Genomic DNA, 25,959 nt, shown 5'->3' with positions numbered 1-25,959 from the left:
CCATAAATTGCCACAAATTGTCTTTGAAGATCAACAGGATTTCCTGATTTTACTATTTCTGTAAAAAAACAGAAAAAGAACCAAACCAAAAAAAAAAACAGAACCAAAAAAGCCCCCCCAAAACAACCAACTAACCATTCAAACAAAAAAGTATGCTGGGCCATGGCTCTGCCCCATGCCATGGCCCCGCTGCTGCTCCTCTGAGGCTGCCCGTGTTGCCCCACCCCCATTTCTCCTCCAGGGTAGAGTCACAGCCTGAGGGAAGTGGCAGCAGCAGTGGCAGCTGAGCCATGGTGGCGGGGTAGAGGCACAGGCAAGCAGCTGGTGATGGAAGGAAGTGAGGGCAATACAGCATCCCCATCTGTTACTCCTCACACTGCTGGTGTGGGGGTCCTGGCAGTGGCAACAGTCTTGCCACCTGCCACTGGGCCATGGAGGCAGCTACTGCCTGTGCCAGTCCGGCCAGGCTGCAGCCCCAAGCCTGCTATGGGGACACAAATCTGGGGGGCACACGTGCCTCCCATGCCTCGACTCCGATGTGTTGTCTGTGCCCCTGCACCCCCTCCAATGCCATGTCTATGCTCCACCCTATAGACTTACCTGTAGGGAACTACAGGAGCTGCTGTCCATGCTGCCTGGCTATCATGTGCATGTATTCTTGCACACATTCATGTGGCTATCCCTGCCTGATCACCCTCCTCTTGCTACCCTCACCCCAAGCAGCCACTTGCAGTCCAGAACTCTGCCAGCCTGCAAGGCTAATTCTGTAGTTTTCCTTGTTTTTCTCCTTAAAGGAAAATCCGTTTTAAAGTTTATTCATGACCTTTTTATATATTCTTGCAACCCACTTTTGGGTCATGACCCACAGGTTGAGAAACACTGTTATAAACAGGCATCCAGTGTGACAGCTGAAAATTGTGTCTGTATGGTGCTGGTGCTTGCTGAGCGTTCTGTGAGGATTAGACCAGGTGTTTCTTGTCGCTTATTCATGTATGGCAAGCTGTATGTTGCTGCTAAGAGCTTAATTAAAGTCAAAGATTAGTGAGGCCTTGTAAGATTAGTGAAGCCTTAAAAGTAGTAAGGCCTTTTATGTAATAGCTCAGTTAAAATTAACCTTATCAAAAAAATGCAAAACTGCTGTTAGGCAGTCATACTGCTATTAGTCATAAAGAAAGTTAGTTGTGAGTGGCTGTGAGTCCACAGTGTAGCTCAGAAGTTATAAATTGACTAGCACATCCAGAAATTATCAGAAGGAAGATGCAGCACCGTGAGAGAAGCTACTAATTTAAAAATTAGCTGTTGACCTAGATTCGGTAGGCCCATAGATCTCGAGGAGCCCAAGGACTGAATACCAGGGTCTTTCCTGGTACCCCTCGGAAAGCGCATATCAGGGACGCCTAACTTTGGTGAGCTTTATAAAAAAGAAACTTGTCATACATCAGGCATCAGAGGGGACTGCCAATAAGCTGCCGATGCCAATTGTTATTGTCTGTCACTGTTGTCTTGTTATATTACACGTAGTTGTATATTTGTTAAGTCAATGAACCTTTCTTACCTTTTTACCCCCAACCACTCTCTCAATCCTGAACCCTCCTGCTGTTGGCTGGGACAATCTAGGTTTTCTGTTTCCCATGGGAAAATGAAAAAAAACCAATTTCCCCTTTTACCTGAGAAAAACATGGATTTTCATTTTAATGGAGAAAAACGTGGATTTTGCACTTTTGCAAAGAGTTCTCTGCAGGCTGACAGAATTCCAGCCTGCAAGGGGTTGGGGGGGAGCGGAAGGAGGGTGGTCAGGCAGGGGGTGCCATGTGCATGTACATGACCGTGGGGCAGCCTGGAGAGCAGGTCCCACAGCTAAGTCTAGAGGTAGGGGGTGAGGGGGTTAAAGCCCCAATAGGGAGGGAGGGTGGGAGTTGGGCACGGCTCATGCTGGGGCTGCTGCCCAGCTGGGTGGTGCATGGGGCTTGGGGTCCAGGGCCAGAATGTGCAGCCACAGGGCCCCAGCAGGGAGTGAGACTGGACTGCAGGTGGCTTGTCTAGGGGGTAGGAGAGACCAGTTCCCCACTGCTGGTGTGCACTCCCGGGGAGGCCGGGGGGACCTGTGCTCCCCAGATTTGTGTGGGGCGGGACGGGCACAATTGAACATTGTGTTCAGTTGATACCTCTCTCTCTCTATATATATATAGGCATTTCATTTTAATCATGCATTTTGGGTTTTTTATTAGAGAATTTATGATTGTTTTTATCAGGGAAAACCAGGATTCCTGGTTATAAAAAACAGTACAGGGAGACAGCAAAACTGCTTAATCTTTTCCTCAGATGGGTGGAATAGGGTAGGGAATGGATTCCATTTTCTTCAAGCAAAACACTTTACTCTTCCAGGTGGTTTGTGATTATATCTACTAAAATGTTTGTAAGATTTTAATCTAGAATGATATTCAAACATACCACAAGCTATAGGCGTGTGATGCTCTGTAGAGATGATTGTTACACATCCAGTAAACACTTAAGGAAATTAATTTTATTTTCCCCTCTTCTAATTGCTTATACTGATGTCCAGTTTTCAGAAACTGGGTGGAGGCTAGTACAAATGTTAGATGGAGATATAAATTCATTTCCACGACTGCAGGTCATGGACTCAACGCTACTTGGGCATCTGCTGTATTTAGCCAAACCCAAGACAACTTTGAATTGAAGAAGACCCCCTCACCCTAGTAATGAGATTATATGCATGGAAAATTATACTTTTTTATAATTTCTTATAGACTTTTATAGAATCTAATTATTAGGGGGGTCATCCTAAATTCATCTCCCCACCCCTTACCCCCGCTGCATCCTCCTGGACCTGGGCCTGCCCCCTGGTACCAGTCTCCCTACTACTTGTTCCTCCTAGTAGTGCCTGTGCTTCTGCCACTTATCCCATCACCATGTGCCCCTTTCCCCCTCTCCCCCCATGACTGTGCCTCATGACCCGGTGGCTGGTCCCCCTGCCTTCTGCAGTCTCCTGCTGCTTACCTTGAACAGTAACTCTGGCTGTAGCTGTGGCTTTGACTCTGGCTCCAGGGCAGTCATTCCTGGTGTCCCCAGTCCCAACCCAGGCTGGCCAGGCAGAAACAGAGGTGGGAACTCCGGGCCTAGCTGGGTTGGGCCTGTGGAGGAACTGAAGGTAAGCAGTGGGAGGGAGGAAGTGTGGTGCAGGGACAGGTTGCACCCCTAAGTCTCCCGAACTGTACCAAACACCACAGTCTCCCACCTCTGCTGTACAAGACACCCTGGCTTGGGACAGGTGGTGGCTCAGTCAACAGGCCTGGGACTGAAGCCAGTGCTGAGCTGTGACCTGCCCTAGGCTGGTACTTGAATCTAAGATGAGGGAGATGTTCCCCCAACATGTAGATCTGGGGAAACAAACTCATTTTTTATTAAATTAAATATGGTACATCCCAGTGGAGGAAATACCTTTTGTATCCTCTACAATCTCTTGCCTTGAGACAGAAGACTAGAAGACCTATGTAGTGGAAGATCCTACATTCCTACATTCAGCCTGTTCCCTGCAAGCTATCTCAAATTTTCCCTCACACAACAGAACTACGCAGTAGGGCTGTGAGAAGCTTTGCCGGCTGTTTTGTTTCAATACTGTTTTGACTTGTTTCAAGCTTGAAACAGCAAAATCAAAACAAAACAAAGGGCTTCAAAACAGCCTTGAAACGAAACAAGGTTTTGAAACATTTTGAATTTTGAAGCAGCCAGCCAGGTGGTGGGAGGCAGGGAAGAGTCAGGGCTGTGCTCCAAGTGGTTTTGCAGTTCCATGTGGCTCAGCCTGGTGGGGAACACAGCCCTGGCTCTCCCTGCTTCCTGCCGCTGGGGCTGGCGGATACAATTGGAGCATAGCACCGGCTCTGCCTTCTTCCCACTGCTGGGCTGCACTCCGATCGGCTCCGCCAGCCCCATGGAGCTCAGCCCAGTGGTGGGAGGCGGGCAGAGCCAGGGTTGTGCTCTGCCTCCCACCACAGGGCTGCCAGCCACTGGGAGCTGAGCCTGGTGGTGGGAGGTGCTGAGCTGTGCTGGGGTACTGAGCCTGGTGTGGGGAAGTGCCTCCCGCCACCGGGCTCAGTTCCCAGTGGCTGGCAGTGCTGGGGAACTGAGCTCGGTGAGGGGAAGTTATAGGCTGTTTCATGCTTATCCATTACAGCCTATGGGAGAAACGTCAAAACAGTGAAACCATTTCAACGAAATGAAATGGAACAGTGCTTTTGAAATTAAACGAAACTCAAAACGAAACACTGTTCCATCCAAGCGGAAGTTGAAGCAGAACGCTGTTTCACACAGTCCTACTACACAGATATGCCTGTATATTAATGCAAACAATAACTAGCTAAACTTGAATACCAGCAAATCTCCATTTATATTACAGTCATAGGAAAGGCATTCTGTCCTTCCTCCAATTTAGAAACACTGGGCCAGTTTCCGATCTCTCAGTGTAAATCAAGAGCGACTCCACCAAAGTCAGGAGAGTCACTTACGATAAGTAAAAACAGAATTTGGCCTAATGCCTTATTTAAAAATTACTGCTTGCCAAGTTGCACTTCCAGATTCCATGTTTTCTAAAGGTTAGCCTTATAAAGTAGGATGTGTTGCAGTGACCAACACTATCCTTTCCTATGTGGAAGAATGCCACAGAACAGTCTGGCTATCTTTTGGCTCCGTTGTAATAAGGTTTGCTAATACATAAGGCCCTAAGGTGCATGTGATGAAAAGTAAACATTTCTGCAGTGTGCATTTTCTGAACATTTTTTTTTCCTGGAACATATCTTGGCTATGTTAAATAAGGTCAAGTGGATTGTGTTGTTGAATATGTTGTTTGTTAGATCAAACATCAACAATTGTCAGGATGTACTGCAGTTTCAGAGGTGACTCACCACAGGATTATAGCAACTTTTCATCCTGTGCTCACCTAATAGTGATTTAACACTGCTAACTTTAGTCAACGAGTTAAGCTGACACAGAGTGGAATCAGAACCACCCAGTTGCTTTCAGAGGTGGAAAACATCTATTAGGTCATGTAAGTCCACTTTACCCTCACAGCTGCTGGACTGCTGTCTCAAGCATGTATTTTTGAGCATTTTCCTATCTAGTTTAAAGTGTCTCAGAGGATGGGGATTCCACACCACAGTCGGGACTACAGTCTTATAGACCTTATTATCAAGGAAACTTTTCTCTATGTAGTTTATTTTTTCCCTTTAGGTCATCTGATTACTCATAGCTTCTTCTTCCACCCAAAATACTTAGCGCTCTTAAAGTTAAGCATAAGCAGTTATCTTTCCCACTTTCATTTCTCTTTAATTGGTGTTTAGCTAAGTAATAAATACCAGACAGTCCTCGTACCTCTTTAATAGCTGTTGGGCAAGGTACAACAAAGGATTAAGTGCTTAAAATAAGACTTAGGCAGACTTTAGATGCTCCCTTTCTTGATCTGAAAGTTGTTTAGGCTCCTGTAGTCTGCCTTCGCACATGCCCAGCAATCATGGTTAATAGTGCTTAGAGTAGTTGCCCAGGAATTGGGAGATCTGGGTTCTACATCCTCAGTCTGAAGATATGTAAACCCATATCTCCCAGCTTTTAATGATTGCTTTGACCTTCTGGCTATAGACTGGACTGGGATGGGGACATCTTGTATCCCATCAATTGTAGCTGGGTTTCTGTGGAACCAGGAACATAAGACTTTGTAGGGCCAGAAGAGCAAGCTAGAAGGAATGTGACTCTGAGGCGTAGTGCTCCTATCATCAATTACATATATTACATGCAACAAAAAACAGACAACAAAAGCTATCTTGACAGCAGGAACTCACATTCAAGACTTCCCCGTAGCTTATAGGCTATAAAGTCAGCCTTCCTCTTGATTACTTTCCTTCTGGCTCCATAAATCTGACACTCTTTAGTGGCCCAGCTGCAGTAGGAGCAGTGGAGAATGCCACACCCAGTCTATCTTCAAGTCCAGTGATCAGAAACTCGTCTGAGAGGTGAGAGGTATGGGTACAAGCCCTCAAGCTGAGGAGGGTCTAAAAACAAACTCTAACTCAGGGGCGGGCAAAATGCGGCCCGTGGGCCATTTGCAGCCTGCCAGGCCATTCTGTCTGGCCTGTGGGGCACCTAAAAATTTTGAAAATTAATATTTATCTGCCCCTAGCTGCCTGTCATGCGGCCCTCGATGGCTTGCCAAAACTCAGTAAGTGGCCCTCCACTGAAAATAATTGCCCACCCCTGCTCTAACTTGTTCCTAAGTGAGTGTTGTACCTGCTAAACTTACACCACCTTCTCTGGCCATGTTTTGAAAATAAATCTTTGAAAGGATCCTTGTAGGTGCCTATACTTAGGTCAGGACTCAGTTCCAGGATTTGGTCTCTGGGACTTTTTTGGGACCTAGCCTTTTGGACACTGTTCTGAACTCCAGTAGCACATCTATGTATTCTTCCACTTCTTTAGAAACTCCATTATTTCATAGCCATGCTCCTATAGGCTGGAAAGCAATTATTTTGATTATTCTATGGGTGTGTCTTTTTTTTTTTTTGCTGTTTCATGATCATAGAAATTATTTTTCCCAGGGTCACATGAAATTAGAACTTTCTTTTCTTGAGTCAAAAATATGTAGTCAATCTGCCTTTGCATGACACATATTTTCCATTGGTGCTTGAACTGGACTTATGAAAGTGGTGGTAAAAATTCTGTAAGTGAAATATGAGAGTCTTATCTAATCACATAAAGCCCAGGTTCCTGGGGTTAAGAAACATGCTAAATATCCCAACAATTACAATACAATTGCAAGAGCTGGAAACACTGGTATGTGCCTCTCTTTTTCTCTCTGCCCTCTCCTATTTAGGACTGCTCTTCTTGCCCACATTAAGTAGTACTTGCCAATGACAACAGTTCCATCAATAGGTACTTCATAATAAATAGAACTTGACCTGAATGTGGGTGCATCTACATGTGCAGTTAATGCGAAGCAATAAACTCTGGCACATATCGTCGGAGCTGGTAGGGAGTTTCTTGCTTTGCATTAATTGCACATGTAGATGCACTCACATTCAGGTCAAGTTCTATTTAGCAGATCTGACCAAGCTTAACATGCTGCAGAGGGGGAGGTTGGGGCATGAGGGTGCTTCATTGTGGGTTTATCCAGGAGACAGCCCCTGCACTGAAGCACCCTTCTGCCCCAGCCAGCCCCATCAGCATCTACATGTGCATTGCTGCACAGTAAATGATGCTGCTGCAGGACAGTAGTCTTATTTACAAGTACTAACCTTTGGCAATGTTCATTTGTTTACTGCAACTTAATAGGACTGCAAGTGTAGTCACGGAGACTTTACTTCAGAGGTAATTACTTAGGCAGCTCTTCGGTAAACATCTTGTGTAGATGTGCTCTGTGGGCAGGTCCTGATGAACGTGTGCATGTGATTTGTGGCATCTTACAGCAGTTTGAGGCATGTAAACTGCATGCAGCACACATGCATCTGTTGCCATGCTGCTAATTAGCAGCACAGCTGTGGTGGGGGGAGGGTTGACACTGGGAGATTCCAGTGTCAAAAAAAACTGCTGCTGAAAAAAAGCAGGATGGTGCCACTGGAAAGAGAGCCTGGTTGGTCAGAGCCATGCTCTGGCTGCCAGCCAGGCTCAAAGTGGCCAGCCTGGTGCCACTGCTGCCCCAGGACAAATAGCAGTGGCACAAGTATGTGCCACTGCTATTTGTCTCACAGGAAACACACACTCCTGCATGTGCTCGCTTGTCCTGATGTGCCCAGAGAATGGCAGAATAGGACCCTTAATTTACTAATTCTGAGCATACAATTGCACACTGTTTCCAAGAAATCTGCCATTTTTTCAGTGTTTATTTCCTCTTTCCAGTGCTGGTTTTGTTTCTGTCCTTACTCCTATTTTCAGAATTCTGTATTCAGAATGACATTCTCTGCTAAAGCTGCAATTTAAGCTCCATCTTTTAGTGCTATTTGTAAACAAATGCACCATCTGTATGCTGTATTCCTATAAATATAAGGTCAAGAGAATTCTGTCACCAGTTGGCATGACCTTTTTATTCCTCTTAATGGCAGTTTTGTACATACTGCACGTTACATCAGCAAATGTATAGTTGTGTAGTTGGCTGGCTCTTTGACTGGCCTGTTCGAAAAGGAAAGTGAATGGGATAATTAGGGTTATTGGAGATCTAGAGGCCCAATTTTGCATAGTAGTTATACAATCAAGCAAAAATATAATTTGAGATTTGCCAAAAATCTATCCAAGCAATGTCTTTCTGTGGTTTTATAAACTTTTGAGGAATGTTACAACAATAGGTCATGTATTTACTGTAAAAACTGAAAAGCAGGTTTTTTCCACTGGCTTTAGCCCCAGTTATAAACTTTTTAGATTTCCTGTTTCCTCTTACTGAGAGAGTGACTGAGTGAGGGGCTCTCAGGATACCTCTCACAGACAGTGCACCACAGGTTAGTGGTTATGGTCAATTACTAGCAAAATGACCAAATCTGAATGTCTTTTGAAGTGTATACTTTTGCTATATCTCTAGATGATAGTTATCAGTTATTTATCTAAGATCTGCAGTGTATATAGAGAGTCACTCAGCAGAAAAATAACTCCTTCTGGGTCATTGTTTTCAATGAAGTATGTAACTTAAGGCTTGATATTTCATCTCTTATCTTGGAGATTTTCTTTCTGAATGTAATATATATGTATCTGATGGAGAAGGTGACACTGAAGCAGTAAACAACTAAAAACTTCAGTATCTGTACAGGTTGTTTGTAGGAATTGGCAGTAAGGACTTCTGCTTAGAAGGGAAATCTTATTCAAACCCATTACTTGGAACAGAATTTTTTCTTCTGTTATTTAATCTTTTTCATGTTATGAAGCCTAACAGTGACTCTATTTCAAATCTAGCATTCAGTTACTGGCCACAGGAATACTATGTTGCAGCTTTAGTGCTTAAGTTTGCTGAAAAGCTCACTTGAAGCTGTCTTTTGGCTTTATAAAATTGAGACATTTTCATATCACTACAGAGAATGTAATCACTTGATGTTTCAGTTATAATCTTGAAAAAAGGCTAAATCACAGATTTATTTGTGAGAAGTATTTGTGCTTGTAAATAGTTATAATTTGAAGAATAGATACTGTACCTCAAGAAAAATTGCTACATTAGGATGTTTAACCTGGGATGTACTTTGGAGAGTGGGAAATTAAAAGATCTTTTAAAGTGCTGAAATTAGCTTAGGTCAATAACATAAATTGGCTAGTTGAATCTCTGATGATAATGATCATGAATAAGATGCACCATTAGAAATAAAAAATGAAAAAAAAATTGGTTTATCTTTTTAGAATTCAGCAATAATGCAGTCAACAGTCCATCTCATTTTTGGGTGGGATTTTGTGAATTATAGAAATGCACGGAAACACTGTTAATGATTGTAAGGTACATAAATGGCAGATGACTCATGAAGAGAAACAGACCAAGACAGATTGTACAAACAGGCTGTCTCCTTACACTGTTAACTCTTTATTATGTTAGCCCTTTGAGTAGTATGAAGACAATAAGGAAATCAAGTAAACATATGAAGAGCTTGATGGAAAAAATATTTTATGCTTTGGCAAGTTACTATATTAAAGTATATTATGTGTTAACTTTCTTTAGTTAAACCTTACATTGATCTGAATTAAGGATGGTTATTCACAAAAATTTGAAATGCAAAGCATTTAGGTGTTTCTATAGATTTTACTTGAAACACAAGAAAGATAAGATCCAGCTATGGGTATTTTTTGTGTTGAATGGCTAGAAACTTGCATTTCAGATGTATTTGGATGTACAACATAGCATGTCATAAATGGTTAAAAAAATCCTGGTTTAGTTCTGGAGAAATTTCAGCTACCATGCCAGGATTATTCTCTGCAGTGTTCTGAACATTACTGCATGTGATACAAAATTATTTATGATGAGTGGTCTTGTGGGTAAAACCTTGGACCAGGGATCAGAAACAAATTAACAGTATCACAGACTGCTATGTGAGTCTGGACAATCAGAGCCAAACATGTATATGGCACATAAGACTGGGTACCAAACCTCATTTAGATGGCTTAATACATATGGGCCTGCAGCCTGATAGGGATCTAGATGCTTAATTTTAGACCCAGTATTTCAAAATGTGGGCCATAATGTCTTTGTGCCTCAGTTGTTATTTTTCAAACTGGGATATAAATAGCTAACAGAAATGTTAATGAGCTCTTCTATAATGTTTCCTAGAGTAAAGTAGATGAAGTGCTTTCTGAAGATGGTGATGGGCTAGAAAATGGTGCAAATCATTATTTCATCTCTCAAGATGAGTGTAGTCTGAATACTAAAGGACTCTTTTCTGCATACTCCACTGGTTCTAGTTTAGTGCTCTTCTTATAATGTAATGTATGGTTCACTCTACCCTCCACTTCCATGATCAGAAGCAGCAAAACTCCTATTTCTTTTTCTTAGGTTTTCTTGCGGTGTTATATATAAATAACTGAGCTACAATACTCACATTATAGTAAACCTGAATGAGTAGCAGCCTCAGAAGGGGAGAAACTGAAGCCTATTTTCAAACAAATTTTGCATTGCTTATAGAACTGTAAGCTGGATTCTGAAGGTTTGCATATTAGAATATGTTTTAAGTTTAATAAATCTCTAATACTCTTTGTGGTTCCCTTTTTCTGTTAATCGCACTGCTGAGCACAAAAGCTGTGTTATGTGCAGAATGATTGGGCTTATCCCTACTAGAAAGGAGTTATGTTTGGTATCTAAAGAACAATAAGAGTTTGCTGCCTGGCTGATCAATGTTGGATCAAGTTCACATTCCCAAGCTCCCACTCTCCCACCTACGTATACAACGGGTGGAAACATAGCAAAGAGAGGGAGGATAGGTCCTTTTTTACACAGCGATGTTGAACTGAGCTCTCCTAATATGGACACAGCTGGGCCTGGATAGCACTAAACATTGATTTTAATCCTTTGCTTGCAAAAATATCATAAGAAAAGCACAGAGGTTAGCAAACAAATTAATTTTTACCTTGCCTATTTGTTTTCCTTGGCCAACGGAAACAATTCATAGAGGAATTTAAATATTTTGTGAGTTACCTTGTATGAAAATAACTTTTCTTTTGGAATAATTACAGCCGGTTTCTTGCAAATAGTACTCAAATCTCTCCTGCTTAAAAGACCTTATAAGTAGTTTTTATATCTTTTGACACTTTTTTCAGTGGATAAAATAATCAAAAGACAAATGCTGCTTTAAGAAATAATATTCCAGACATTTTTGGTTTAGAAATCCAGAGATCTGAGGCTTGGTGAAAATCGTAGGTGCAAAGAATAAGTCACTGCTTTTCTGAAGCTCCATCCCTACATCCTCAGTGATCTAGGCTTTTAAAAGGGTGTGTGCGCATGTGTGGGAAGATCTAACCACATATATTTTTCATGAAGTAATCTCTAGAAAAAAATCCCAGTTTTTCAGGGGTTTACAAATGTGTTTCTGCAAATGAAAAAGTGTGAGATGAAGATGAGGATAGACATATGCTCATGTGCATGTCTCATGTGCAGGAGCACACCACCCGTGAACGATGCCCATTTAGCACCAGGCAGCGCTAACTGACGTGCTGCTCCCGAATTGAATGCCCTGACAGAACACTCATTTTGAGTTGGGACAGCTTTTGATGCAGCTGAGTTACTGGCATTTAATGGGAAGGAGGAGCTTGCTACTTGCTGACTCATTCTGGATCCCTACCAATACCACACCAATGTCTAATAACCTACCAGTGTTTTCTTAGTTCTCAACAGAAGTGTCCCTGGGGCCTACTCATCAAGGGACTACCTTAAAGTTCTCAATGTCAGTTCTTACTGCCATTACCAAGATACCTCAAAATACTGATGTAGTCGAGGATGAGGTTTTTGTCTACTTGTAAACCAACTCTTCTGCAGTCTGATGCATGGGTCTTGATGCTCCTCTTCCCAGTGCTTTGTATGTCAAGAATTCTGATGCGACCAGTGTCAAGACTTCTTCATGTTTTGTGTTAGCCTCAGGCTTCCCCTTTAGCAGCACTTTGTGTAGTCTGAGTTAGCCTGATGACTTGGGATGACAGCTTCTGCTTATTTCAGAGAATCCATAGGATTCCTCTTATGCTAAGTACATCTCCACAAGAGACACTGATTCCCAAAATGATGGGATGGTCTTCCCAGCATGCTGCTTCCTATTCTGTCTCCTCCCCTTCATTCCCACCGTGGTGCCTAGGGATCAGTCTTTTGCACAGTCTTGGTCTGCTGCTTCATTTCCCTGTCTCCCAAATTCTGAAAACACTATTGTTTTATAAGAACTTGAACTGCACAGTGGGACAATAGAGCCTTAATCTAATATTTTAAACTGTTATTAAATCACTTAGTGAGCCACCGTGTTTTCTGACTCTAAAGATTGTTTTACTTTTGACTAGCATGGGAAGTCAGGTCATTTCTCACAAAGCAACTTTAAAGTGGTGGTGAGGCCACATCTCTCCCATGTTCTCAAGTTAAATTCATATTTTACTTTCAGCCTGTATTCTTGTACTTTTTTTGTTTTAACTTCTTGCATGTACCTGAAAACCAATTATACATTTGGGTGAAATCCTAGCTTCAGAGAAATTGATGGAAGAAAACCTGTTGATTATACTAGGACAATGATTTTGTCTTTTAAATGTAGTCAGGGAATTAAAGTTCTGTTTGCTTGAAACTAAACCAGAACTGGTGTGAAGTGAAAAATCTTGTTTTCTAGATAGGTGAAGCCAGTTCTCTTCCAAATTTAAAAGGCATCCAGGCATGGTCGCCCTCAAAGTGTAGATGCTGTCCCATGGTCATGACTATAAAACCCTTTAAAGGGTTCTTTCTATACCATATGTGTTATATATCCTTGTTATTAGAAATAAATATAACATATATAAGAGTGTGTGTAATTCCACTGTTAAAGCTGTAGTGACTAAGAGGAAAATCAGGTCCCAAGAGATGAGGGGCTAGTTCGTATGATGTAACTGTACCACCCATTTGTTTCCACCATTGTTCAGCTGCTCTTTTGAAATGCATTTAAAATAAAATTTTACCTTCTCCCTTTTCTGATTTATCTTTTTCCTCAATTCTTTGTGTCTTTGAAGACTACTGGCTAGCCAGCAATCAAGGCCACTTAAATAGAGTTCACCTTAGATAGAATGACCTTCTAAATTTATCAATACTGAATGCTTTAGCATTTGAGATCCTAGACAAGTTCAAGTTACAGAAATTTCGATACAATATGTAAAGGAAGGTGTATCCCAATGATAGTCTTTTATTGGCTCAGGAAATGTCATCAGTAGCAATCATACTTGAACTGTTCAAAGCCAGTTCCTCTATCTCCATTTAAAATTTAGCAGTATAAATATATCCAATAAACTCTGAACCGCGATCTTGAATGTTTATTTTATGCCTGGGATCAGGCCTTGTTTTAAGCACAGGTGGTACAGGTTATTGCCTAGGCTAGTCATGTATAAGAGAACACCACCTTAGTGTTTTGTACCCAGCTGGTAGAAACCTCTAGCTCCATCCAGGTATCTCAAAATCCTTATGCTTTTATTCTACTGCTGCAAGTACAAAGGGTTAAATGAATTGCTCCTTAATTTCTAGTGTTGGGGAATTCATATCTCCCAGGTTATTTCTGAGTGACATAGACATTAGGCAGGTGAAGGACTATGGAGTCATTGTCGTTCTGGGGCAGGGACCATCTTTTCGCTTCATGTGTATAGTACATCTAGCACTATTTGGTTTATTACTTGGACTTTTCTGTAATATCTCAATAATTATAACATTGATCATATTTCTGTCTAGCACCTTATGGAAGCTTCTTCCCCTTCCTCCCTAATTCCCCTAAAGCTTTATGTTACTTTAGGGCATGGAGGAGATAGACCAGATAACCAGTTGTTTTTCACAGCATTGACCTTCACTATCCCTGTAGATTTCCAAGTGAATTTTCCACATCTGATCCAGAGTTAAATCTTCCTGAAGCATCATTAAATGTAGTTAATGGTTGACTAGACAGGTAGTGTGCTGTGACCACTGCATATTATACTTATCATATTCCTCTCACCACTGCATATTATACTTATCATACTACCTTTTGCTCCACTGTATGTTTTTGTTATCTCCATGTTGCCTGTTATCTTATACTGTAAAAGGAAAGGCACTGGGGACAAAGAAAATCCTAGGGGGAAAGGAGGCAAAAAACTTTCTTGGCTAAACACGGAAATCCATGGGAGCCTGTGGGCAAAAAAGAAGGCATATAGGCAGTAGAAGCAGGGGGAAGCTACCAAGGAAGAGTATACCTACTTGGCTCATACTTGCAGGGAGGCAGTTAGAAAGGCCAAAGCAACTACAGAGCTGAGGCTGGCAACACAAATTAAAGACAACAAAAAGTCTCTTTTTAGGTATGTAGGGAGAAAAAGGCAGGCGCAAGGCAGCATAGGACCCCTGCTGAACAATCAAGAGCAATTAGTGACAGACAGGGGGGTGAGGCTGAGCTATTAAATGAGTTTTTTGTCTTGGTGTTCCTGAACAGAAGTCAAGATAAGTCTCCTAATAGGTTCTTAGATGGACATCAGAGGGACACAAGCCTTCCAACTGTTGACACTAACTTGGTGCAGAGTCACTTAGATGGTCTGGATGTGTTCAAGTCAGCAGGCCCGGATGAGCTGCATCTGAGAGTACTGAAAGAATTGGCCGGTGTCATTGGAGAACCGCTGGCATGGCTGTTTGAGCACTCGTGGCACTCTGGTCAGGTCCTGGGGGACTGGAAAAGGGCCAGTATGGTCCCTATTTTCAAGAAGGGGAGGAAGGAGGAGCCGAGTAATTATAGGCCAGTCAGTCTCACCTCTATCCTTGGAAAGGTCTTTGAAAAGATAATGAAGGATCATATTTCATAGTTTCATAGTTTCATAGAGTGTAGGGTCGGAAGGGACCTGAGCAGATCATCTAGTCTGACCCCCTGCCATGGCAGGAAAGAATACTGGGGTCAAATGACTCCAGCAAGATGTTCATCTAACCTCCTCTTAAACACCCCCAGGGTAGGAGCCTGCACCACTTCTCTTGGAAGCTGGTTCCAGACCCTAGCCGCCCTGACTGTGAAGTAGCGCCTCCTGATATCTAACCTAAACCTACCCTCTGCCAGCTTGTGACCGTTATTCCTGGTCACTCCTGGCGGTGCACGGGGAAACAGTGACTTCCCCAATGCCTGCTGATCCCCCCTGACTAGTTTATAACAGGCCACAAGATCCCCCCTCAGCCTTCTCTTTTGGAGGCTGAACAGGTTCAAGTCTCTCAGCCTGTCCTCATAGGGCCTGCCCTGTTGTCCCCTGATCATACGAGTGGCCTCCTCTGGACCCTCTCCATGCTGTCGACATCTCTCTTGAAGTGTGGCGCCCAGAACTGGATGCAGTACTCCAGCTGCGGCCTGACCAGTGCCGCATACAGGGGGAGGATCACCTCCTTGGACCTGCTCGAGATGCATCTGTGGATGCATGCCAAGGTGCGGTTGGCCTTCCTTACTGCCTCTCCACACTGCCGGCCCATGTTCATCTTGGAGTCAATGATGACCCCCAGATCCCTTTCCGCCTCCGTGCTGACAAGAGGGGAGTTCCCTAACCTGTAGGTATGGTGCCGGTTGTTCCTCCTGAGGTGCATCACCTTGCACTTGTCTGTGTTGAAACCCATCCTTTTCTCATCCGCCCACCCTTGTAACCTGTCTAGGTCTGATTGTAGCCTGTTGCATCCTTCCAGTGTGCCCACATCCCCCCACATCTTAGTGTCATCAGCAAATTTGAACAGGGTGCTTTTCACCCCCTCATCCAAATCGCTGATGAAGATGTTGAACAGTGCGGGCCTGAGGACTGAGCCCTGCAGAACCCCACTGCCCGCGTCCCTCCAGGTTGAGAAGGACCCATCCACTACCACCCTCTGGGTGCAGCCCTCCAGCCAGTTGGCGACCCATTTGACTGTGTGGGTGTCTACACCACAGCCCCCCAGTTTCTTAATGAGAACAGGGTGAGAGACAGTGTCAAAAGCCTTCCGGAAGTCCAGGAAGATTATATCCACTGCTACCCCTGCGTCTAACGATCTGGTGATATGATCGTAAAAGGCCACCAGGTTGGTCTGACAGGACCTACCACTGATGAACCCTGATATTTGTGGGAGTCCACAAATGATACTAAATTGTGGGGTGAAATGCACACTTGGGAGGGTAGGGAATGATTACAGGCAGACCTGAACAGGTTTAAAAGTGGGCAGTACATAATAGGATGCAGTACAACAAGGACAAGTGCAGAGTGCTGCAGCTAGGGCGCAAAAATATCCAGCACACCTACTGGCTGGGAAGGTACCCTCTCAGCAGCACAGAAGGAGAAAGGGATCTCAGAGTCATAGTGGACTCCAAGATGAACATGAGTCATCAGTGTGATGAAGTCATCAGCAAAGCTAACTGTACTTTATCATGCACCAGCAGATGCATGATGAATCGAACCAAGGAGGTGATACTTCCCCTCTATGCGGCATTGGTAAGACTGCAGTTGGAGTACTGCATCCAGTTTTGGGCGCCATACTTCAAGAAGGATGTGGATAGCCTCACGAAGGTCCAAAGGAGGGCCACTCATATAATTAGGGGCTTACAGGACATGCCCTATGAGGAAAGACTGAGGGACCTGGACCTCTTCAGCCTCTGCAAGAGAAGGTGAGAGGCGATCTTGTGGCCACCTACAAACTCATTAGGGGGACACAGCAAGGGATCAGAGATGCTCTGTTCACCTCTTGGGGTAACAAGGAACAGGAAAAACTTCTTCATAGTAAGGGTGGCCAAAATTTGGAATGGGCTTCCAAGGGAGGTGGTGCTCTCCCCTACCTTGGGGGTCTTTAAGATAAGGCTGGATAGGCATCTGGCTGGGGTCATCTGACCCCAGCACTCTTTCCTGCCTAGGCAGGGGGTCCGTCTTGACAATCTGTTGAGGTCCCTTCCAACCCTAGCATCTATGAATCTACGAACCCTTGGATGAAGCGGGGTGGGCTAAGATAAACCCATCTGTTTGAGTCAGCTAAGGACATCAGCCAATGTACCATTATGACACAGTTATTGAGTGGGGTAAATTGACTTCAGTTGTCTTATCTTGGAGTGCTGTTAGTTCACTGATGAGAGCAAATGAGCATCCCTATGCAGACAGTGGTGAAAAATAGACCTGACTGGTTGACTTGCAGGGGATCAATTTGGAGGGCCTGACCCAGATCCCAGTAAGGGTGGAGTGTAGGGAAGGCAGAGCCCCACGAAGAAATTCCTCCAGCAGGCCTGGACTTATCACCAAGTGGAACTAACTCCCTAACTGAAAGTAGATCTAAGTCATGGCAGGAAAGAAAATAACATCTGAGAGCAGCTCTGGGATAGCATCACCCCCTCTCTATCCCAATGTCATTCACTGGGAAGATGCCAGACTGAGGGGCCTAGGCATTGCAGCACTTACCCCAGACATGTGCATGAATTGCACTCTTTGAAGATTATTTAAGGTAGTGAACAGTATGCAGCATGATTGGATCTGAAAACATGGTTGGGAACTAACATCCAGGCAGTATTATCATCATCATCATCATCGTAATTTTAAATTGTTATTGTTCCTGTGCAGTTCTCCCAATGGCTGTGACTCCATTGGCATAAAAAAGGAAGGCAGCCTTTCATGCTTATACATATTGTATTTGCCTAAAAGATCCCCAAGGCAAGTGTGCGGGGGATACTGTGTCCTTTGTAACTCTGTTTTCCCTGGACCTCTCTCTCATGATGGAAGAGGAGGTGCAATTGTTTAAAAAATATTTTAGGACAATCTCAGTTTCTTGACCATGACCTTCCAAAAAATATCTGTGTGCAAAAAGGTTGATTTAGGCTGTAAACTTATCCAAGTGTTTTCTGTGGGTTTTTTAAGGTAGTTGCACTAAATTAAATGTGCTGTCAGCAGTTTAATTTTCTTGTTCAGATTTATGATTGTTCTCTTTTTGAACTATGCTCTGATATTCTTTCTCCATTTGAATGCACAGGGAGCTAAAGTGTTAGCTTACGGCAGCTTTCAGAGCTACCACTCACTAGCAGATCTGTTGTGTTTGTATAAAACACAATTGCTATGTCAACGTCCTTTTTAAGCAGTTCTGTTGTGAGTGTGAAATAAAAGACTGAAATAAGATTTTCTGCTGTGATATCTCTATTAAGAAGTTCTTCTTTGTGTAATACTTCATGGCAAAGTTGCTTCTATTTAAAGCATGGAGTTTGATCTTGGCTTTGATCTGAGGCTTTGATCTTGAAAGAAGGATGTTGTGGCAATAAAGGAAAAAGGGTAGGACAGATTTTTTTAAAAGAAAAGTGATAAAGTTAAAGGGATATTGTGAAGATTTAGTAGGCACTAATTTGACCTACCTTATTTACTTACATCTGTTTACAGAGTCTATCTAATTCTATAAAATACTTACTTTGATGCTTGCTTTCTATTTGAGGCTTTGAAGGAATTCTTCTAAGTACAACTGAGTAAAAAGTATGTTTAAAAAGCTTTAAAATACCTTACCAGTAGGTGTGTAAATGTCCCACGTGATTACTTTACAAAGTTGTCCTTTTTGTGTATATTGTATATAACAGTGTTCAAATATGGTACTAAATCCTGATTTATGAATTTTCAACATTCAGATTTTCTCTGGCATAAATTGCTTGATTTCACCTTTTCTTTATATCCAGTTTTAAGTTGCCAGTTCAAGCAAAGCATTTAAAAATGTACCTAAATCCCATACTTGTAGAACCTCACTTGGTAGCTCTTTTTATAGGAACACTTTGAGTCTATGAACTTCCAGCATAGTTACCAGAAATGCAAAATAGTGGGTATAGGTGCCTGGACGAGTTGTTTGTAATAAAATTATACAGTTTCTTGACCATTGTGCATGATTTTTGGTGCCATTGTATAATGGGTATCTCCTATATCTGAACGTTTTGCATATGTGAATGTTTTGTATATATGCACAGGGGACAGTCCTCTGATACTCAGCCTACTGCCCTTGCATTTAGCAAGATTTGTCATGTGAGTATCTTTTGCTGGAACAACCTTGGCAGAGCAAGAAGAGAAACTTTCAGGCTTCAGGTGCTTTAAAAGTACCAGGTTTGAGAAAGCAGCAGTCCCAGTCCAAGCTAGAACTGTTGCTGGAGCTGAATCTCATTTTTGTTAATGAATTTGAAAGGGAAGTAGTTATCACTTGCAGAGCAAAGGGAAACTGTCAGAGGGAGAAGCCAGTGCTACAGAGCCACAAAAACCAACACCTGGATTAAATAAGCAGACGAGGTTCTTTGGGTAAATGTGATATCTTTTACTAGACCAACTAAACAGTTGGAAACATTTGTTCTTTGCAAGTGCTCGGGCACCAACACCCTGCTTCAGGCACAGGGAGATTAAATACGTGCACTGGCGGGAGATGGTCCCTAGCACAGCTTTTTGGCTGAATCGGGGCCGAAGTGACACGTGCGCTGTGCTATATAACCTGACTCCTAGACAGGGCAGGGCTGCAAGCACACAGCTAACTCAGTTATTGCTTTTAAAATGCCCTTCAGAGTCTCCAGTGGAAATCACCTGACTGGATGAAGTCAGGGTAGATGTGAATCCCTTAAAAAAAAAAAATCAAGCTGTTTAACTGCTTCATAAACGGAGTCCTCCTTTCTTCCCGGAAATAAGTCCCGGCTCCGCGAGAACCACCCTGCAAGATTGTGCACGTTCAAATGACTGGAAATGTCAGTCCGATGTAAATTAGATGCTGCGGGGAAGAAAACACCCCGGACATTGCTGTGGAGGGGAGCAGTGCAGGCGGTGTCTGATCCCTCTCCGGAGGCGGCCACGAGCTCCCGGGAAGCCCCTGACCCGCGCCCACAGAGCCGGGGCTGGCGGCGGGGGAAGCACCTCGGCCCGGACCGAGGGGAGGGGAGGGGAGGGGAGGGCGCAGCCCAGCCTCTACATCTTTAAGGCAGGCTCCTCCTCCTCCTCCCCGCCGGGGCTGGCGGAGGCCGGAGCGCGGGGCACCCCGCTTAGGTGTTTCATTTCCGAAGCGGCTCCGCGGCGTAGCGCGGCCGGGGGAGCGGGCAGTGCGGGCGGCCGCTGAGGTAACGCCGCCCTGCGCCGGGCGCCGGGGAGGGGGCGAGCCCGCGCCGCCATCCCGCCGGGACACGGCAAAGTTTTGCATCCGATGCCGGGGGCAGGGAAGGAGGGAGGGATGTGAGAAGGGGTGGGGGGGAAGGAGGGGAGCCTCTTTGCACCCAAGCTGCAGCCTAGGAAGCCCGAGTAAACCTGCCCTTTTATGTCTCCCCTCCCTGTAGCCTCTGCTGGAAGAGAGTCGCACTTGGAAGGAGGGTCGCCTCGTCCAGCAAGTGACTGCCGAGGTGAGGAGAGACCCGGGCTTCTGCAGTTAGTGGCTGTCTATGCTTTGTTGCCCCTTTCCGCCTCCTCCCAGGTCCCCCCCCCACCTCGCCCCTAAGGAAAAGGCATTGCTCAGAGGACCGGTCCCCAACCCCCCCGTGTTATTTCTTGCACAGAGGTGGGCCTGCTCGCTGAAAGTTGGCGCTGCCACCCGGGAGCAAGGGTTGAGCGGGTGGGTGGGTGGACATCCCTCTGCAAGCAGCGGAGGCTTTTTTTTCATAAGGTCTGGGCACGCACCAGCGAGACGGTTGCTACTTCACGGCATGAGCCGTGTCTTTTCTTGATGCTTAAAATACTTAAGCTCGACAGTGAGGTTGCATTAGAGAGGTTAAAAAAAGGAAGGAAAAGTCGCTGTAGGAGATGAAGGAAGAAAACCTAGTTTGACCATGCACAAGCAACTAACTGCATTACCTAAGAACCTGTCATTCTAGACTGGAAAAGTGGGATTTTTTTTGCCCCCCTCCCCCCCACCCCAATGAAGCAATGGAAAACTGTGCTTATAGTTTCTTACTCATGCTGAGTAGCTGCACTCAGGTCACATCTTTTCCTCTTTAAAAAGCACTGTGGTTTTGAACTGCAGGTCGCAAAATGGATTCAAGTAAACCGGAGAGCCAGAAAAGGCAGCAAAAGGAAGAGGGGTGAGGATGAAGTAGCCTTCCAAAAGGTACGGGCTCTTGACGTGTACTTATATAATCGGAAGAGAGGTGGTACATCCTAAATGCGTTTACGGGACACTCTTCACAGAGCTGAAAAGAAACATTCGTAAGCTGCGCTGACTGGGTACTTAAAACACCACGCACAAGAAAAAGTTTTAATGCCTCTCTGTATATTTGCTATGTAAAGAAATACATAATCTAACAAGAATTCCATAATCAGTTGAGATAAAAACTACATTTCTGTTTAACACAGGCATTTTGAGAAGGAAAGATCTGAACACTTCTATTAGAAAATGCAGTAGTACTTGAAAGGTTATTGACAGTTCCTGCCCTATTATTTGTCACTGCAAAAAAAAGTTCAGTTACGGTCAGTTAGAAAATGCCTTTTTTTTTTTTTTTTTTAATTCTTCAGGATAGGGTAATAAAAAAAGTAATGGGTGCCTGCGGGCAAGTGAGACAAAAGTACAGAAATAAATATTTTCACTACATATTGCTGATACTTTTTAATATGCACTTTGAAAGCATCTTCCATTTGTAGCGGAGAAAGATCCATAAAAACATGGCTGCTCTACATTGGTGTTTACTCCAAAGCCTCTACAAAAACATTTCTTTGACTTATCTTCTAAACTGATTCAAAATATTTTTAATCAGGTTATTTTTTTATTTGTAGTTCTGCTATAAGACTACCACAATTTTAAACCTTAAATTTACAGGGTAATGAGGTAAGTGACTAGCTGCTTTTCCTGTTTTATAGAAAACGTTTAACATTTATTAAACTTTTTTTTTTTGAAAGTGTTGCTATTGAGACCACTTAGCACTAATGAATAAAAATCCATTTTGAAATGTTTTACCAGAACCTTCATTTTATTTTTCCTTATTTTGAATTTACTGAGACCGGTTTTTAATATTTTTTTAGAAGATTATTGCTAGCTTTAAAGGATTAAAATAGCAGTGTGTTATTTTGCTGCTTCAACAGTGCTTCTAGAATGTATGATGAATCACCGCTGATTCTGTAGCCAAATTCTTGCTGATAGCATGGCTGCCAACTACTGGGATGTGTTGCCTTAGTATGGGCATTGCAGTATTTGACAAACGTCTACAAAGTGCGTTGTTGTTGTATGTGTGACATGCTAGTTTTTTCATCAATTTAAGGGATGCAGTTGCTAAAAATGGGTAAATTTAGTTTATTTTGTAATAGGGATAGGCCATACAGTAAAAGAATAATGCACGCATTTTTGCATATTAGAGAAACAAACTAATGTGTAAGTTCTGGTCTATGCAGGCATATCACTAAATTATTGTATTAACTGATAACGTGAGGGGAAGGCTTACATACAGTTTTTTGTATTTCAGATACAATGGAGAATTATACTAGGGTTAATTAATTATTTTTTAAAAAGCAAAAAGTATAAACTAAAATAACGTATGGTGTGAAAGTGGTAACTTGAGGAAAAGCCGCATTTTTCAGGTACTGTTGGGCATGGTCTACAAACAAATTTTGTACTGCTCTCTTTTGGGTGGGGACATGATTTTTCCTTACTTTTTATTTCTTTCATTTTTTTTTTTTTTTTGAAGCTAAACTAGTTATACTGCCTCTAGTTTAGACACAGTCAGACTGGTGTAGAGGAACCTTAAACTATTATAGTTTATTACACTTTCTGTGTGAGTTGTTTGCCAGTATGAGCAATTGTACAGTACTATAATTTTTTTTCATACTGTAGAGGTTTTCCTATTATAATTACACCAGTTTAGTTAAAATGATAAAACTTTGGAACATAGAGAAGCCTTATTAGAAATGTAAATATTTACTGTATTTAAAAAAAAAAATTGGATGTAAAAATAGTGTAAAGGCTCAATGGATCTTTTTCAATGGTGGTTCTTTGTAGCCCTATAGAGAAATTTGAAATAAAATTAATGGGAAATGGATACACTTTCCTCTTATACACATAAATATTAATGATTCTCAGTCCATCACTCTGCTGACCAGCAAAGATTCAGAGTGCTATCTGGCAACCCCAGGGGAAGGGAGAAGTGTTTATCACTGACCTCCTGTCTGGTACAGAAACAGAATCGACAAGGCCTGCAGCGTGGAGTTCTTCACATCGAAGGGTGATGGCTGCAATGCTGGATGTTGAGGAAGGGACTGGAGGCTTTAAAGGGACAATAAAAGGGAAAGATCTCTGAGATTCTGGCCCAGCTAAACTGTGTTAAAGACCTGATTTCAAACTTGGTTCCAACTGAAATAGTTTCTGACATGATTTGGCTAGTCAGTGAAGATGGTGCCGAGCTGTGCTTACATGTTTGACTGTGTCCATCCTGGAGTCCAAAACCACCAGAAACCATTTCAAACAAAAATGTACATGCTGTTCCTTAGCAGGGAGCAGTGTAAAATGAAGGGGGCTTTGAAGAAAGATGCATGGTAGGGGCGGGGACATGGAATGGGAGGAGAGAAGCAAGGGGAAGAGAGTCAACAGAAAAGCAGTGTTTGTCACCAGCTGGCTAGGCACATATCACCATTCTAGTTCAAATAAAGTTACCTAGTGTGTTTTGCCACAGCTTTAAAACTGAACTGCATTTTTTTTTTTGCTTATCCTCTGGGGCATGGACTAAACTCATTTATTGTGCCTTGTAAATTTTTCCTAGGGCAGCTGACTTTTTCCTCTGCCCATTGTTTTCATTTCATTACAATAGGAAAATTACATTTTCAGTTCTCTTGCACGACACCAAGAAAACAAAGCGGCTCTTTTGCAACCAAGTGCAGAATATTGAATAGGGGTAATTATCCCTTTTTAGAATAAGGGGAATGTTTATGAGGGAAGATTGTTGAAACAGGCAGGGGATTGCAGGGGCACCAAACTATCTCTTAGGAGTCAAGTTTTCAAGAGCCGGTTTTTAATATATACTTTTTAAAAAGAGTGTTTGAAGATATCGATTGCTGACTATGAGCTGTTGTAACAGCAGTGGTAACTGCACTCCAGTGTAGTGCAAAACAACAGCAGAGAAGCTTGTCTAAAAATGTGGTGCTGCTCTGCTATGGAGCAGAGCAGAATGAATTAAGACGATATAACAAATAGCTGTAGATGAGAGCTAGTTTCTAAATCAGTAATTACAAGTTCTCATTTTCCTAGGCTGTCTTCTCATGCTATCTTTATTTTACATTTGTTTGTCCCTTGCACATTTCTTGCATTTTTGTTTCTTCCCTGTTCCAGCTTCCTCTTTGCTCTTGTCACTTTCTGTCTAGTGCTTTACCTTTTCTTGAGTAATCTCTAGTTTTTTACATCCTCTTCTTCCTTTTCAGACTCCTGTGATACTTTTCTTCCGTTTTCTCTTTACTTTTAGTTCCCGTGACTGCCTTTTCGTGGCATCTCTTGAATTCTGTCCCCTTTATCCTCTGCATTCCATTGACAGTAGTCCATTGCCACTGATTTTCAATCTCTCTTTTACCCTCTATATTGTATATGTTCACTCCTGCTCCTCCCTCATACTGCCCTTCCTGTCTTCTCAGTAGATCTTCCTAATTTTGCTGTCTCGTCACCCAAACTATGAGCTAGTAAGTAGATCTAACAGATTACTAGTGTGGATCAGGACAGAAAATGTACAGCATAGGAACATTTTGTAGGGTAGAACTCTAAAAATTGATCATTTAAAATTCCTAATATGCTCTGAATCTGATAAATAGTATTGCTATACTGGGCTGTACCTATTTAGAGAGAAATTCCACTACTCTCGCCAGTTCTGAGGACTACCCAGAAGAAAATAACTTTTTAGTTTAGCAGTTTCACAGTGTGCATGCGATCTGAGTCTGCAGAGGGAAGGAAAATATTTAATTTTTGTATTAGTAGACTAGAAATTCTGAATGTTGGTTCACCCCAGATTTCAGCATCAGTGTTGCCTCAGATGCCTGGAATTTGAAAATGAATGTGCAAGCTACTTTTTGAAAACAATGGATGTCTTCTGAGTAGGAGAATCAATGTACTAGAATAGTGCACCAGGAATGTGAAATGACTCTGAAGGGCATGTACAAAATAAATAATCAGGACAATAAATGTCCTTTATCAGAGTTGCACTTATATTTTTTCTAACCTTTTAGTTTAAGTCTTCTTTTGAATCTTTGACTGATGATTCAATTTTTGCAGAATATTTTATGCTGTTTCCTTAGAAATAGGATTTTTTCATCTCTGTAAATCTTCTGGTTACCAAAGATGATATTGTCTTAGTTTTTGTTGTTGATGATTATTTGTTTTCTTCTTACTCCAAAGACCTGCAATTATCAGCAATATTTCAAGTTCTGACAATAACCTGAAAAACCTGATTCTGAAACTCTGGGTTAAGTTCCTAATAATATAATAAAGCCATTTTCATAATTTGAGTACAAATTAACCCATGTAACTGAAAGAGAATAACTGGATTCCATCATTGTTTTAATATATAACTGTGGTTTTGAGCTTTTACATGCAACATGTAAAAATGGAGGGAAGCAAATAGTAGTCAAAAGAGGCATATAATATTTAATGCATTAGCCCCAGATGACATAAATATGGGTGGCTGTATAGATATGACATATTTATATTATATTTTCTTTTTTAATATAGGGTTTTTCTAACTTCAAAACAGTATTGAATTTTCTTGCTTAATTCACAAATTCTGTGAAGCAACTTCTGTGTTCCTAAAGTACTTATATACCGCTGGTCAAAAAACTGTGATGAGGACCCATACAGAGAGTGATTAGTGTAAGAGTTCAAAAGAATCTGCATCTTGCCAGATTTTGGTATTA

General features: G+C 42.5%; 1 protein-coding gene across 8 annotated transcripts in view; it reads left to right on the top strand.

The window, feature by feature from the left end:
* The window catches only part of AOPEP (aminopeptidase O (putative)), a 323,793-nt gene that overhangs the window by 209,724 nt on the left and 88,110 nt on the right, over window positions 1–25,959 (top strand). For all 8 annotated transcript variants that reach the window (XR_016441254.1, XR_016441255.1, XR_016441256.1 and 5 more), the window contains exons 12-13: window positions 20,430–20,492; window positions 21,110–21,193. Coding sequence is in view for 5 of the 8 variants with exons in the window: in XM_090038607.1 (XP_089894733.1) it covers window positions 20,430–20,492; window positions 21,110–21,193 (147 nt within the window). In the remaining 3 variants the exon portion in view is untranslated. The remainder of the gene's footprint in view (window positions 1–20,429; window positions 20,493–21,109; window positions 21,194–25,959) is intronic.

Source organism: Crocodylus siamensis, chromosome 3, assembly GCF_052110815.1.
Source record: "Crocodylus siamensis isolate JL-2025a chromosome 3, ASM5211081v1, whole genome shotgun sequence".
Taxonomy (NCBI): Eukaryota; Metazoa; Chordata; order Crocodylia; family Crocodylidae; genus Crocodylus; species Crocodylus siamensis.
Note: the sequence above shows the minus strand (reverse complement) of the source record. Positions and strands in the feature narration are given on the sequence as shown.